Source organism: Topomyia yanbarensis, chromosome 3, assembly GCF_030247195.1.
Source record: "Topomyia yanbarensis strain Yona2022 chromosome 3, ASM3024719v1, whole genome shotgun sequence".
Lineage (NCBI taxonomy): Eukaryota > Metazoa > Arthropoda > Insecta > Diptera > Culicidae > Topomyia > Topomyia yanbarensis.
In genome coordinates, this window is record NC_080672.1 from 298,947,220 (window position 1) to 298,963,315 (window position 16,096).

The 16,096-nt window shown below is 40.0% G+C and overlaps 1 protein-coding gene across 1 annotated transcript in view; it reads right to left on the reverse strand.

The window, feature by feature from the left end:
• Positions 1-16,096, reverse strand: part of LOC131690800 (uncharacterized) — a 229,164-nt gene that overhangs the window by 149,809 nt on the left and 63,259 nt on the right. Inside the window, exon 2 of the mRNA XM_058976825.1 lies at positions 13,155-13,640. Coding sequence (XP_058832808.1) covers positions 13,155-13,640 — 486 coding nt within the window. The remainder of the gene's footprint in view (positions 1-13,154; positions 13,641-16,096) is intronic.

The window sequence follows — 16,096 nt, forward strand, 5'->3', positions numbered from 1 at the left end:
CAGTTGGAATTAGAACCCGACTCAGATTCTTCTCTAGCAAAAACTACAGTAGTTTTGCAACCCTTTGGTGTTTATATTCTCTTCCTTTTTAGTGTTCAGTTCACTTGGAAATGGCACATTATCTTGATTTATTTCATGATTTACTCTCACAAAAATTAAATACTGGTCATGATTTCAGCGCCCCTCTGAGGCTGGCGCCCTTGGCGGGGGCCAACCACACGCTACGGTTCTGTACCTTTCGAGGCTTTTCAATCATTTCACAAATCTCGTACTAACGTGCGAACAGTTATGGCTGCGATAACTAACAAAGAAAACGTCCAGTGGAAGAAGTGGTATGAGCGATTGTAAATTTCCAGCGACCATTATATAAAATATAGTTAAAAGACAGAAGAATAAGTTCCCTCTATTTGAAAGTTAATTTTACGTTTTACATTTATTAGATTGAATCTTAATTTTGATATGTGAATAATAATATTGACCTTGAGTTGAATTGAACGAAAACTTAGTGTTTAAGCATTCCGCAGAAATTCCGTGAGAGTTAATTTTCATATTTTTTGCTCTGTATTATTTGATTTCGACATTTGCTCGTTAGTTGCAGAAATGGTATCGCAGCAATAGGATTAACAGAGCAAAATTTTGCTTGCGCCCTGCAAAAATCCGAACTACTCGCATGCCAAGTTGGCAAAATTGTTGGATATGGCCAAATCAATGTCATAAAAGTAATCGAAAAACGTTTACAGCTAGGAAGACTGGATCGGGAGAAAATCAAAAGCCGAAGGCCGCCAAACTACGAAAAGGATGGCCAACTGTTTCAAGCGGAACCCCAATCTTTTCATCCGAAATGTCATAAACTAGGTTAGAGTGTCGTCCACAACCGTGCATTGAACTAAAAACGAGCTGGACTGTCGACTTACAACAAAATAGTAATTCCAAATCATAACAACAGTGGCGGATCCAGGGGGAGGGTCTTGAGAGTCCGGACCCCCTCCGAAATTTGTTGAATTTTTTTAAAATAGTTTCCATTTTAATTTGTTCTAAACTCTAAATAATTCCAGATTGGACCATTAAAACTGATTTTTATTAAACAAAGTCATTACGAATTACGAATTGTACAATGAACATTTCAAAATCGAAATTTCGAACCCCATCCGAAATTTTTTCTGGATCCGCTCCTGCATAACGATAAGCAAAACAAATCGGCCTGAGAGCGATCGCGTGAGCTGTACATGAAGATGTTTATAAAGTTTGATTGCGTGGTACAGGATGAAGAAACCTACGTCAAGGCAGACTGCAAACAGCTTCGTGAGCAAGAATATTACACGTTGACTGGAAGAAGAAAGATGACTAAGTTTTTAAACATATTAAGCTGTCGAAGCTCGCAAAAAATATCTCGTGTGGTAAGCCATCTGTTCATGTGGCTTGAAAGGTGAGTAGCTGAAAAAAACGTCATTTGGCTTCCTGGAGCAGCATAACTGTTCCTCTTTGTATTTAATTCCATAAGATTCACGACTACCACACCTAAATAAATAATGGATTTCGCGAAAGCAGTAATTAGCTGCGCCAAGATTGGTCCGTGCTATTAGTCTAGCGCGCGAACATATTAAAGCATTGTTAGTAACGGCGTATACGTATTTCATATCTGCGAATCGGATCAGCTCAATGCCAGTACATCAGCTCGAAATAACACCTCCCAGAAACATGTATCGGTCTTTTTCAGGGCCACAGACACAATACGTGCAGAATTTTGTTAGCAATTCTTACCGACATAATTTTACAATTAGGTTTGCCAAAATTCTGTATTAATAAGTACCTTTTCATAGCACTCGATAAATATACTGTACAGCCAATAAATTCGGACATGCCACAAACCGCAGTTCGTACCCACCGTGGTCCAACTCAACTTTGAAACGCTACAAATGCGCTAAACGTTCCGCATTTAAAAAAACTAACGAATTGACCCTCACTCTACCTTAGATCGCATTACTTTTACTTCAACAACCGCTACAAACGATGGAATTAGGCTCTTTACTATTCATACCATCAACGTATACAGAACAAGCCTAGAAAAAAACCCTAAAAGCTTCTGAAATTACGTCAACGAATAGAGTAAGCCGGTTTATCATCTCATATGTCACTTCACGGAGTTCAAGCATCAACTCAGTCCGAAATATTTACTGCTCGAGACCCAAAATGGCTTCATATCTAAACGATCAACATCTACGAGCTTAGTAGATACACATCTTTCATCAGTCAATGTTTTCAAGCAAGACTACAAGTAAATGCCATTTACCCCGGCTTCTCCGCGGCATTTGACAAAATTAATCACCAGATAACTGTTTCCAAATTAAGTAGACTTGGATTTAATGGCTCTTTTCTGGATTAGCTTCACTCGTACCTAATAGAACGTGAAATGGTAGTGAAAAAGAGAGACTGCACGACATCAGCCCGCTTGGGAGTTTTTCAGGGCAGTCATCTTGGGCCTTTTATATTTTTGCTCTATTTAAACGACTTAAACCATTTGCTGAAGTGCATCAAACTTTCGTTTGTTGACGACTTCAAACAGTTTATATTTTTTTACTCGCAATCAATCGAAAGTTAATTTCGACTACAATATCTTACAAATCGTTCTCAAACGGGAATCATCCGTTAAAAATTTGGGAGTCTACTTAGACCCCAATCTTCAACGCATCGTTAATAACTTTTCGTATGGTACCCATATTGATAGAAGTTTTCAGTTTTGATGTAACCGAAAGCCGTCGTTTTGGATTTCAAAATGACTTCAATCATCAATTTCTGTCATCTACTGACCAGCCCTTTCCAAGTGGTTTCTATATTGATGGTGACCTTCACTGTTTTGTAGTAACCGAAAGCCGCCATCTTAGATTTCAAAATGGTTTCAATCGTCAATTTTAGTTATCTGCTCAGCCACTTACTAATTACACCTATGTTGATGGGGGTTTTCACTGTTTTGTGGTAACCGGAAGCCGCTATTTTGGATTTCAAAATGACCTCAATCATCAATTTAAGTTTCTTACTGATCAGCCCCGTTTAGAATGATATTCATATTTCCGTCATCTTGGATTTCATAATGGCTTTAATCATAAATTTCCGTTATCTACATCATTGAACTTTGAATTAGTTCAACTGTTTACCCAAATCCCATTCAACTGATGTTCACTGGGTCAATTGAAAGCGGAATCTTTTCATTTGACAGGATCAAACGAAAGAAATTGAATATGAACTGTGACTCATTTGAAAGTGACGGTGATTGAAAATCCATGAACTGAACATCAGTTCAATATGTTAAATGGATAAGATTGTTACCATAGCAGACAGATTGGATGCGTCCCTTCGGTTCAATTGAGTGAACTGGAATTTTACTGCGCTGAGGGAGAGAGTATAGTTTAGACAGGAACCTGCGCATTGATATCGACCTTGGTCGATGCTGCAAGTTATTTATATTCAAACAATACATTTCTTTCATTTTACTATATTCTTTTGTAACAATGTACTATAAATTACGTTAAATAATATTGTAAATAATATGCTGGAAACCAAGAAACAGTAATCATTTAATTCAACTCATAAGAACTCGGTCGAAGTCACTCAAAATCACAAGAAAAAACTGTGGTTACCACAAACAAGATACATGTCGTTGCTAGAGACTGAGAAATCCTCGGCATCTCCACAAGTATCTCGGGAATGGGAGATTTGTTAGTAAGTGTGCCAATAGTGTCATCCTATATGCAATATTAATTCCCAAAAAGGAAAAAAAGAATCAAACCAATATGTGAATTAAGGGCACAAGACCCAATTCAAAATTAAGTGAGATTGTTGTGCTTCTGACTTTGCTTCCTGGGACATGACTCGTTGTTGCTTTAGGCATCAGGTATGTCGTGTGACTGTTTGGACATAGTGTCTAACTAGTTCTAATGTAGATACTAGTCAAGATACATTGGTCAACTTGGCCCCAAATTGGTACTAGTTACTGACGAGTTGAATTCGAAACACAAATGTCCGAAATATTTTAAGTTATCATGTAACCATTGCTCTGAGCAGTCGGCTACCGAGAATTTGGGAAATATATCATTTGTGGCATTAATACGATTAGCCAAAGAAGCCAAATAACAACTTATTTCCTGACATACGGCACACTTACCCCGCAACCAAGTAATATGTCCGTTGTCTAAAAACGAACTTGTCATGTGATTTCAATCAATTTAAGAACAGTTTTTCTCTAACTCAATTAATATTCTCACACTTTACTAGTCACTCTTTTAACTCGGTATGCATATTTATCTTTCCCGTTGATCCACCAATGCCAAGTTAGCGTTACGCCTTCCACAAAACTGCGTACGATTTCTTCACGCCAAAAATAAAAAATTTCTTCCTCCACAAGCACTACAAAAATCGAAGTCCGAAATTCACCTAAACGACATACAATAATAAAATTAGATTAAACCTTAATTCTACTTTTAGGAATATTCAGGGGCACGAGAAAATGTTCACGTCAGATGCGTATGGCTAATACGATCTCCTTCCAAAAACACTACATTTTCAAACAAATCGCCTTCAGTTCGCGATATTGCTAAATATTGAACCTTAGTGGCGGGACCGTGTAAAGTATCAATTATTGGAAAAAATACATAAAAACTTACAGGAAACCAAGAGCACCAAAACAAATCAGAATAGGAAACAAGAGTCTAGAAGATTTATTTTATTATTACTGCTAATTGAAACTTTTTTATTGCAAATAAGTATTAAAATACTTAATAAAAACTACGATGAAAATGAAAGTCTCTCAAAAAGTAGGACAAACTCCAGGCGTAGCTGTAGAACCACAGTTTACACGCAGTTTTGTTGCACAATGTAATGATTGTAGACCGGGACTCTTTTGATGTATGAAAATAGGTGAATCACCCTTACAATATAACTCATCAAAACCACAAAATTGTCACCCGATTTGTCCCAAATCCTTCCAACTCACTCGCCGTTGTCCGATTGTGACATACGTGTTTGCATGGAACATGATGGCCCACTTCATGAATAATGAATGCACTTCATGAGGTAATGAAATTAAGTGACCCCATTTCAAGGTCCCCCGATCCCGGTGCTCATCAACGAGTCCTGTACATCACAGTTGTCTATCATCCTTTCCGCCGCGTCACTCTGATTGGTCCACATCCACTACACATAGCCGCACCAATTGGGTTGGCCTCGTTCGTTTAATGTAGAAATTAACTTCTCGCCAATGTAGGTCCTCGGAGCAGTTAAGACAAAACAATAAAAAGGTCGTGGGATGGTTCTTCTTCAACTCTTGGAAGGCTGATTTTCCGTCGACCCGTCTTCACATGGCAGTAGCTTCCCTACGTCCAGCTGCGGTACCATTCCCAGTCCGGGCTGAACGGTAAGCAGCCGAGAATGAGTGGAAGGATAAGTGTAGTATAAGCACATAAAATCAATAAGACGCTTTCGATCCTCTCTGTCTCTCTGTCTTGTCACGGTTTGCCTTCCCAAAGGGAAGAGATGCCTTCCCATCTATCTTTCGATGCGTCGTTACAGAAGGGCCTAGACTTTTTGCCAGGAAGACGCCAAACGTGTGAGTCATGTAATGAGTGATGTGAAGCACGCACCTCGTTGTCTGCATTATTCAAGCATCATTTACACGAGTTTTTCCTCGCAGAAAATCATATGTTCGACGTAGCCTGAAAAATCAGTTACATGATGTGGTTTTTGTGTTCTGTCGAAGAAACCGGACGTATCGATTATTCAAATAGAGAAAAATAGTAAATAGTTCAATAATTTATCACGAAAAAATCACACAGATGATCAGTAGAAATTTTACTATCACGTCAGACACGAGTTCATTGCTAATTAAGTAGATGAGTGAAATTCACAAAAAAGATCCATTTGTTTCGAGAAACTTTCTCAACTCTCAATCAACCAAACGTCTCATTTTGCTGACCGCCATGAATGAGCGAAAACTCGCTTTTCTGCCATTTCTGACGGGGTTGACCCATCAGACAGTATGTGCGTGTGGGTAACTAGTTTTCCATGTCTATTTCCTTTCGGGTATTGTGAGTCCGGTCCAAGGAAAACCCGTTTTATTGGTGTGGGTGTATGATGATGGCTCTGAATTTCTTTCCTTCCCCCGTGAAATCAGTCTGAGCCAGCTAGCGCAGGCAGGAAGTGTTTTGTGACACCGCGGCACGAACGAGCTTTTATGGATTTGTTTTATCTTGCTTATTTTTCCTCGGCAATCGTTGTGCTCCCCAGCTTCCTGTGTGCGTTGCTGGCACTGGTGTGGTTTCGGATTCGTTGAGAAGCATATAGATTTTACTGCGAAGAAATCTACCAGCATGATCATCATATATTTATGAGCAGACAATTGAATGCATCTTTCCGAGCGATGGTTCCGATTTTGATGGCTCTTTGGAAAGATAAATCAATATTAAAGTCAAACCATTACTGAACTTAGGCGAAATACATTTATTAAATTGATGAATGATTTGACGAATAGTAATTTTATTGAATTAAGAGATTAATAAATTTATTGTACATACCTATTGAGAATTGTCTGACGCTTTACTATTTACTCTTAATGTACTAAGAAAATAAATATTTTACATTAAGTAGTATAGTTCTACGTCTGCAGTTCGTGCAACCCCATAGGGCTGCCCCTTGTAGTTTTTCCACTGCAATTACCGATAAGCTTGTGCAAACATTTAAACGAATATACTTTAAAACACTAGCGCCGTCATACCAGCCTATACCAACTAGATCTCTATGTCAGTTGTCAATTGAGCCCTATATGCCGAATGAACGAAATTTTGAGGATAGATTCCAGTCATACCGTTGTTGGCCCAGCACAGTTCAAGGCCCAGCAGTCAACGAAAGAGAAAATGATTCTCTTTTGTTTATTAGCAAAAGATGTGTTTGGTAAATATCGGATTGAAATTTTCGGAATAGAGTAATTTTGCCAGTTCTAGTAGGTACAGTCAATTGAACAAAGTATTCCTGAATAACCCCACTATTTTGCAGAGCAACGACAACACATATTTATTTGTATCCTTTAATAAACCGAAGCTGTTGAAATATTCAACATTATTCCATAGACATAGCGTCATAACCCTGACTGGTTGACGAAATCGGGTCGAAAAACTGACAAAATTGGGGGTTGATAAAAACGGGTTCACACTGTATTTAAACTCTTTATGTGGCAATGACATTCAATTAGCAAGGGACTTGAAGGCATGAAGTATTTTTTTAATATTAAGAACCAGAACGGTAGAAGAAAAAGGATTAAGTCTGCAGGAAACTCTAAGCTTGCTTATATGACCCTATTCCACGCTTTTCTATTTTTTTCCTCCACCGTCTCGCTCATGACAGCAAGAAAAGAAAGATAAAATGACTCACTCTAAGTTGTTTATAAAAAGAGGATCATTATCAGAAGACTGAACCTTTGATCGGCAGCTACTACGCGATTTGGTCTTCAATAGCGACGATGTGGTTGCGCAGTATCGCAACAATGTTGCGCCCCAGGATCCCGAAGCTGCAGTATTCTTTTAAGTTGACCTGTGAATCATGAATGCTAACATTCGTCCAATCCATCTGGAATTTGTGAAGAACCTAGAAGATCTGCAGCTAATAGTATTCTGTGCTACAGTGGCAACCGTTAGATGTTTAGGATATCGACTTACATCTAGAGGCGACCCGGCTCAATATCACCGGGAAAGGCGAGTACCTCCATGGTAGAGTAGATTGGATTGGAGAATCGGATCACGAACAAACGTGCCGCTATTGGAAGGCTATTGGCTATTAGCGTGCAGAGACGGAAAAAGATTAGCAAAATTATGTCGTCATGTAGCTGCGATCATTGCACTTACTGAGCTTCGCGTGCGAGGAGCTCACCAGCTAACGGAAAAACTCCACACTAGAACAGACACAAAGGGTCTTATAAAAATGGCTAAGGTGTTACATTTCTATGACCAAATCAGCCAGGAGAAGCCCGAAGCGTAGGTCTACCGGATATCGGCGATGTCACTAGCTTTTGGGCTAGGGAGACCCCCGTACAACATCGCGAAGGGCAACCATGGCTAAGGTGCGAGGGGGAATGGGCAGGCGAAGATATTGACGAGATGACGACATTTGGTACATGAAGCTGACCGTTGTACATCCCACGATGGCAGGACTTTCAACGGGGCGTTACGCGAACCACGCTTATTATCGGATTAAATCATCCGTGGTACTAGAATTCTCCTCCCCAAGGACAGCAACACGTCCAACCCATCAAAGTACAGACCAAGTCTGCATAAGATCATGAGCATCATCATCCTTCATCACCACCCACGTATGGATTCACTCTAAGCATAATAGCATCCTGACAGAGGAACAGAAGGGATACAAGAAGAACACACATGACTGCAAAGATCAAACCATCATCGATGCAATAATTGTTGAACAAGTAGTGTGTAACCAACGGAGCCATAGTATGGCATACACCAAGGTATTGGAGATGTATAAAGTTGATCCTGTAGTCGCGAGGTTCCTGCGGTAGGTGAAGTTTGTCAAGGCTCAGAAGTGGAAAAGACGTGTTGCGGTCTAGTACGTTCAGTAGGAGACTCAATCGAAACGGGCATGGCTCTCATGATAAAGTATGAAGAAAGTTCACCGGAAGAGATGTCTCATACCTTCCACAGGGACGATTTCAAGATCTACGCTGGTTCGACGGAACGACTGGGTGTAGTTATCAAACTTTTCGAAAGGATTGGTGGCGACATCGGCATGGCGTTTGGCCTAGAAAAATTCCGATCTGATCAGCTAGTACCAGCGATTAGTCAACACTGCAGGCTGCGAGATCGACGAAATCCTATTTTCACTTGCAGTGATAAAATGATTTATACAATCCACCTTGCGGTGAAAATGCAACTTAGTACGCTTTTTCTAAGTAAATTGCTGAATAATTCTGTAAAAATTTCGAACACGTTGGTCCAGTACCTAGACTCGTCCGATTCGGATCAGACCATCGACCTCATTACGCCAGGCTGGCGCACTCGCTAACGAAGCCTACGCCGAGTGTCACTACATTGATGTTGATTTTGCATCAACAATTGGCGCTGCAACGTAGTCTTTTGGAAGCGATTGTGCCGAACTATCGTACCTACCCGTGCCTGTTCTGGGAAATGCCCGTTTAAAGATATACTGGGATTGCACTATTCTATCGGATCAATTCCTATACCACTAACGCTCAGATATACCGGTCCATCACAAAGCTCGATGTCACCGTTCTACTGGATTATAATCTGGGGGATAGAGAAATTACAATTACTCACGGTGGAAAAATTGCCAGATATCGCTCACTGGTCGTTTACAGGGTAGTAACTCGCCAACACATACATGCTCCAGATCGCGTTGTGTTCTAACAATTCATATATTACGCAACGCATAAATTGCCCAACATTGATTCCCCACTACCCCCATGTAACAAATTGTAACAAATTTCTCTATCCCCCCTCCCCTATTACGTAGCAAATTCAAAAAAAAAATTTAAGCGAAAGCAAAAAAAAATTTCTTCAGTAAAAGCATGTTACGTAACGTTCTAGCTTACTCCCCCTCCTCCATATGTAACAACATGTCACAGTTTGTTTGCCCCCCCCCCCCTAAAAGCGATACGTAATTAATGAATGGTCCCTTACAGTGGGTGGCGAAATTTCGAGCCGATACTAATTAACACAGCATAAACTATACAAATAAATTACTTTATTGCTTTTTCTTCGATTATTCCTTAATTTCTTTATTTTCTTTCTAGTATTTATTTCATGTGTGAGAAAAATGCGTGGTGCGATGGAAAACGCGTGGTGGGGCAAAACCCTCCTTACCTCTGAGGTTGCTACGGCTATGCTATTTTGCGATTCGCAAAACCTCTTGAAGCAATCATTCTTAGAACGGAGATATGTTAAACTAAAGTTGCTACCTACAGTATGGCCACAGATAACTAACATTTAGGTTACAGAGTTTATATGAAAACCTGTGCAAATGGGTATTACCCGTGGTTTGGTAGTATTATCACAAACATTTACGCGCACTGATTCACCCATCCTAACATACTTGACGGTTGCATCCGTACGCACGTCGGTTTTCTTTCTTATATTTGTGTAGGTTTGTAAAACCTATAAAAAATCTAGACAAGAGAACGGCGAGAAGAAAAACAGCGTTTTGGCAACGTATGTCCATGTAATGAATGGCAACACATCCAATGATATAAGTGTTCGATTGAATTCATTTTTTGACATCTAAACCCGAATCCAATCGATTCAAAATGAAGTCTCTGCAGTTCTCTTTCCAATTTTTCTAGTAACACCGAGCTTTTCAGTTGTATTCGGCTTTTGAATAGGTATAATATACACTCCGCTTCAATGCTTTCGAAAAACGCAAAAATAAACACATGTGCATACAAAAGCGTCTTCAAAACTAATCGTTCATACTAAACTGGTTCTTCTGTGAAACAATGGTTGAATACCCGAAGAGCTCCTTCCTTCGCAAGAATTTTTGTAATATCTAGCACCGGGTGACAGGGCCGGCGGAACAGATTTTTCCCTAGTTGGTAATAAGATTCGGAGTGATTTCTCCCCGTACTGACGAAAGTTCAGCTATGGCGTGTGAAAATTAAAATTCCCTGATAATATCTGTTGGCTATTTGGAAACACCCTTTGTTAACAGAGCTGTATGTCTGACGGCTCAGCGAAAATGTTCCACAACTAAGTACCAATTACTCCATTCTTTTAAATTTCGTTGTATTAGATTTCCGTTCCCTGCTATAAAACCTTCCTTTCGCGGGTACTGAAACCCGCATGATAGTGTTGACTAATGGGAAGATAGTGGAGGTCGTTTGAAATATTTCTCCAAAGGCAAAAATAATGCCGATAAGTCTCATTTTCGATACTAATTATATCTAATACAACCGGCCCCTGGATGGTCTACTTCCGGAAAAAGACAAGCCATTTAACATCATCGATATATCGCGCGATCTAACTAAACAACATTCGACCGTGTACGAAAAAGTATTTTGTCTAGGTACCCGCTCGGGAAGTAGAGATTGATGGTGTAGTCTCTGAGGCGGGCCTTAACTGCGAAATAAGGAGTGCTCTTTCCAGATCCATGTGCTTTAGTCAGTGAAAATGCGGTGTGGAAAATGTCGCTTGTTAAATCCGAATCATAAACAAAGATTTATTGATAGTGTTACCATATACAACGCAGCTCAGCTGGTTCTAGAACACTTCAACTCCCACGCTATGTCATGGGGTTGTCTTCATTCTGATAACCGATCTATCTTACTGCGTGATATTCGCGATAATTTCAATATGACCATCTTGAATACAGTGGAAATGAAACGAATGCCTACCAGCGCGGCCAAGCACGTTAGATTTATCTTTGTACTCTACCTCATTAGTGTGCTCATTGATCGAAAGAGAAACACGTCCACTATATCCGAGGCAATCGAATCAAAATAAGAAATTCCTCTAGTGTAAGTGTCCAACGTTTTGACTGGCTGGTATCTCTACACTGCGATTAAAGGTCAGATGAAATGAATATCCGGCACTAACAACTGTGGAAGGTTTCCCACTTCGTTATTGTTAGAGCGCGCTCAGAATTGTATGCTAAAAGGTCCTATGAGGACTTTTTGAACGTCGGATCGCCCAAATTTTTTCGAATACTCGCGACTGAAAAACGTGGTTATTGGCACCGGTTTGTCAACGGATTAACGAGGGAAACAATATTTCTATATGTTGTCGGGTCGTGCGCCTAGTGTTCTACACACTAAAAAAATCTTAATTTTACCGTTGAGATAATTCCAAACTTGCCACAATATAACAAACCGTAATTGACGAAATATAACCGTGTTCTGTTTAATTTTACATGAAAGATGTACTTTCCATGAGCAGTGCCATAAAATTACACTCCTCCACATTTTAAACAATCGTCATATGTGGAGCGAAATTACGCAACTCGACAACGACATGTAAAATTAAAATCAAACGTATAGCTGTGTAATTTTTTATGATCGTATATGTCATGGTCAGGAGCCGTAAATTTACACGATTTTTTCTATGTGTGTAACGCCAGATCTCCGGTAAATGAATCCCTTTGACCTGGTTCTAGTCCGAGATGTGCTGGCTATGGCTTCTCTTTTGGTTGACTTGCTCAACAGCTACTTGCAAATGTGATCTCAAGAGTTCCCAGCGGATCCAAGGAGGCCAGTCGGCGGTCCGGTTCCGGATATCCTGATAGTGATCTTCCGTTTGCTACAAAGCTACAAGTTTAATTTCTTTTTATTCTTGTTATTTTTGTCCGCCCTCTCCTCGCTTTCTATGCTACCGATGTTGGAATCAACAATCTTTTGCTTTGCTTATAAAAAGTCCACTGATTGTCTAGTTATTGTTTCTCCTTTCTCCAATTTTTAATCAAATGATTGTTCATGTTAAAACATTACAAATTGTATATATTGTCCTTAAAAAATTTCTAACTGTATCCCATAGTCTGAATAAAATTGCATTAATACATTAATTTTTCTATCAATCTGAACTGTTTGTTTTAGGATGTAGATGTTACAAAATGTATTCCAATGAGTATAAATATTAAAAATAATTCCAAATTTCAAACAAATTCTAATTATTATCTCATAGTCTCAAAAAAAAAATTGAATAGCAAAGAAATTTGTATCTGAATAAAAATATGCAATTGTTTTACATCGAGGATTTCCAACGCTAGAATTTTGTGCGCAAAACACATACGTGGTTAATCTTAGGTTTTAGTTTGTTCCAAACTTTCGAGTGGGTAATTCCCCCCTCGATAATTTTCGAGTGGATAGTACTACCCGTACTACCCACGCATTTCGCCGGCCCTGCCGGGTGATGTTCCCAGCGAAAAAAAGTCAATGAATTCGCTCGGAAACTGATGATCTGACAAGGAATTTTCAGTTGCGAATTTAAAATAAAATACAAACAAGAGTGCAAAACATTTAACAGTCTTCGATCGTAGAAAACACAAACATGAGACTAGAAGTACACATCATAACCACTCTCGTCATTTTCTGTTTGTCCAAAAAAGAACAATAATACAATGCTGAAATCGACGCCGGCTGGCTTCCCACTTACCTTACAGTCCTCGCAGTGGTGGATGATCGAGAACGGCTGTCCGCAGTCGTACCGCACCAGCACCTCGGTGAACTCGCAGGTGATCCGGGCGGCCAGTGCATCCGTCTCCAGCAGGTCACTCAGCATCCTAACACATTCTGAACCACCGCGCAGCACCCCGGCGTAGGCCGCGTTGTGCAGCGCGCTGCCAACAGTACGTTCACAACAATGTCTTAAACGTAACGTTTTCAACTTGGTCTCAATACTTTGTGACGATTTTTTACAAATTTGTGCTGGACTTAACTCTTCATTATCGCCCAAATAGTCAAGGCACTGTTGTTTATCATGTAACCGGTTCTCCATGTTATATTTAGTATTATCAATATTGTTTGGCTTATAATTACTATTTTTATTATTAGACTTGGCCTTGCATGGCGGTGGACACCGCGGTGGACCAGGACCTTCGTCTATCCAGGCCACAGGCAGTGTACCGGCTGAACATTGACCCTGGAATTGAGAAAGAAAGAAAAAACATTGGTTAATTTTACATCCTCTTCGAAATGTAAAGGAATTGAGTTGAGGCAGAAAAGGACCGATTTTAATATTCGTTTTCTCTAATTAATACTAGTTTCTACCAAAGGCGTTGTTTATGTTATATAAAGGCACGCACAGAGTGAAGCCAAATCTACCTATCAAACAGTCAGATGGCTACCTATCGTGCAAAATAAACAAACATTCTTCTTTCGAAGAACATGCAAGAAAAGTATTAGTGTTGAGAGAAATAATATCATGGCGAAATATTTCAGTCACCGAAACAAGACACTGTATTCAGTTTATTATACTTTTTTGTAACAATGTAAAATAAATTACATGAAATAGTATTATGAATAAAGTGCTATAAGCCACGAAACAGTAGATTTTCAATTCACTCTACTGTTTAACTCGGGTGAAGTCACTCAAAGCAAAAACTGTGGGTGCCAGGAACAAAGAAGAGGGCATCATTTTTGGCAGTGTTGCGCATTTCTCTATACGGGACTCTATAATACCACAGACTCTAGTTTCTACCTTTTTCGGCAGATTTGAACGATATAAGTCAACATGCCGGATTATCTTTCGTAAATTCCAGTTTAGCTGTTCAACCCGCAATTGAGCGCCAACTCCACACTTGTAATTGACAAATTTACCACCGCGAAAATCAAGCGAACCATCAAGAACAGAGAAAGCTTGAATGAGTACAGGCTGGTTCGAAGTACATAATGACGTAATTGACTTGTTCCCATTGCCGGCATCGACACCCTTTTATCACTCTCCTCGGTCCGACTTGTTTCTCGGCTGGTTTGCTATTCGGGCGCGTAGGCGTTCTTCCCCGATGACGTAGTTCCGATTATTTTTCACTCTTGGTCTCACGCTGCTGGAGTGGAGCAAGAAGCCAGCTGCTGCTGAAATTTTTCCTACAGATTGACATTATTTATTCGGTTAGGATTGGTTGTTGCCTTTGTATTGCCGCGAGATGGTTATGTAATGGTGGAAATTTCTTCCATTATTCGACGGTGAAAATTAATTTGAGTCAATCAATTCGTACCACAGGGTGAAGCGCACTGTGTGTGTTTTTCTTTAAAATTTTTCCTAATAGGGTAATTAGCCTACGTTCAGCCTATTCGCACTGTTACCTTTCACTTTTGAAGCCACGGCTGTCATCTTTGTTACTCAGCGTCTGCCATCTTTATTAACCGTATTAACTCAAATGGTAGTGTGAAGAATTTTGGGGAATTCCATTGTTTATTTATTCGTCAATATCAATCGTAGACTACATACACTTTGCTTATATACCATGATTTATCAGAGTTGAAATACTGCTTCAAACTTGTTCTGGGTATGTTAGAGTCAATACTTTCACAATGCTCGTTATACACAGCCATCCTCTGGTTTAGTGGTCCTAATTTAGCGTAATCTGTTCGGTGAACTATCGCGAACAAATTTCTATTGAGTCGTGTCAAACAAGAAGAAAAAACAAGTCCGATGTTCCAGCGGAAGTCAGAAGACCGACTTAAACGCATGCGCTTTCTTCAGGTGTGCTGGGTAGTAGTTTGGAGGCCATCCGAATGGATCCGTTATATAGAGGTACTAGGATGGTTTCGTCGCGGTTACGTCCATTTCGTCGCGGTTACGTCCAGTGATTTTGATCCCGCAATAGATCCGGCTGTGGATTATCGCTTTGCTGATTATTACTATTTGGTATCGCTAGCACTTGGGGTGTCTGGCGCATATGGTGCCCACAAGCCTTTTCCGGTTAGCGCATTCGTTCTTCGACGTTCCTTCCGTAGGTCGAAGGTTACCTAAGGTCCATTGTGGTTCCGAGAATTTTCCGCTCCTTACAGTACGGCATCGGTGTGATTTGGCTCGGACCATTTGTGCTGCCAGATAAATTTGTGTGTTTAAAGAACAATCATTACGTTAATATACATCTTTAGTTTTAATATGTATGAAATACTGCTGCCGCCGGTAAAGGATTCATGTTTTCGTGTATTCAGATTGAAGGTTGAATCGAAAACACAACGTAGGGTCTAATCACCGGACGAATCATTTCTTCTCTTGTTAATCCGTTGACGATACCTATCTTGATACTTTGTTGGCTACAGCGTCATCTGCTACTGCTACATGCAAGTTGCGGGACCTAAGTTGGTTACGTAGACCCCAAAAGGTTCCGTTGGCAGCTGCAATACACTTTTTTACCTCACGGGAAACATCGTTGTCGCAAATTGCAATTGTACCAAGATAAACATATCCTTCGGTCACTTCAATCACGTCACCATCAAGCACTACCTCGGAATCAACACTTGCCTCTCTCTTTACCTGCGACCATGTCTTGGCTGAGTTGATGACTAAGCCTATCCTCGCTGCTCCCTCTTAAAAGGCACGAAGGTCTCTTCCACTGCTCTACGATCGATTACAATTACATCAAC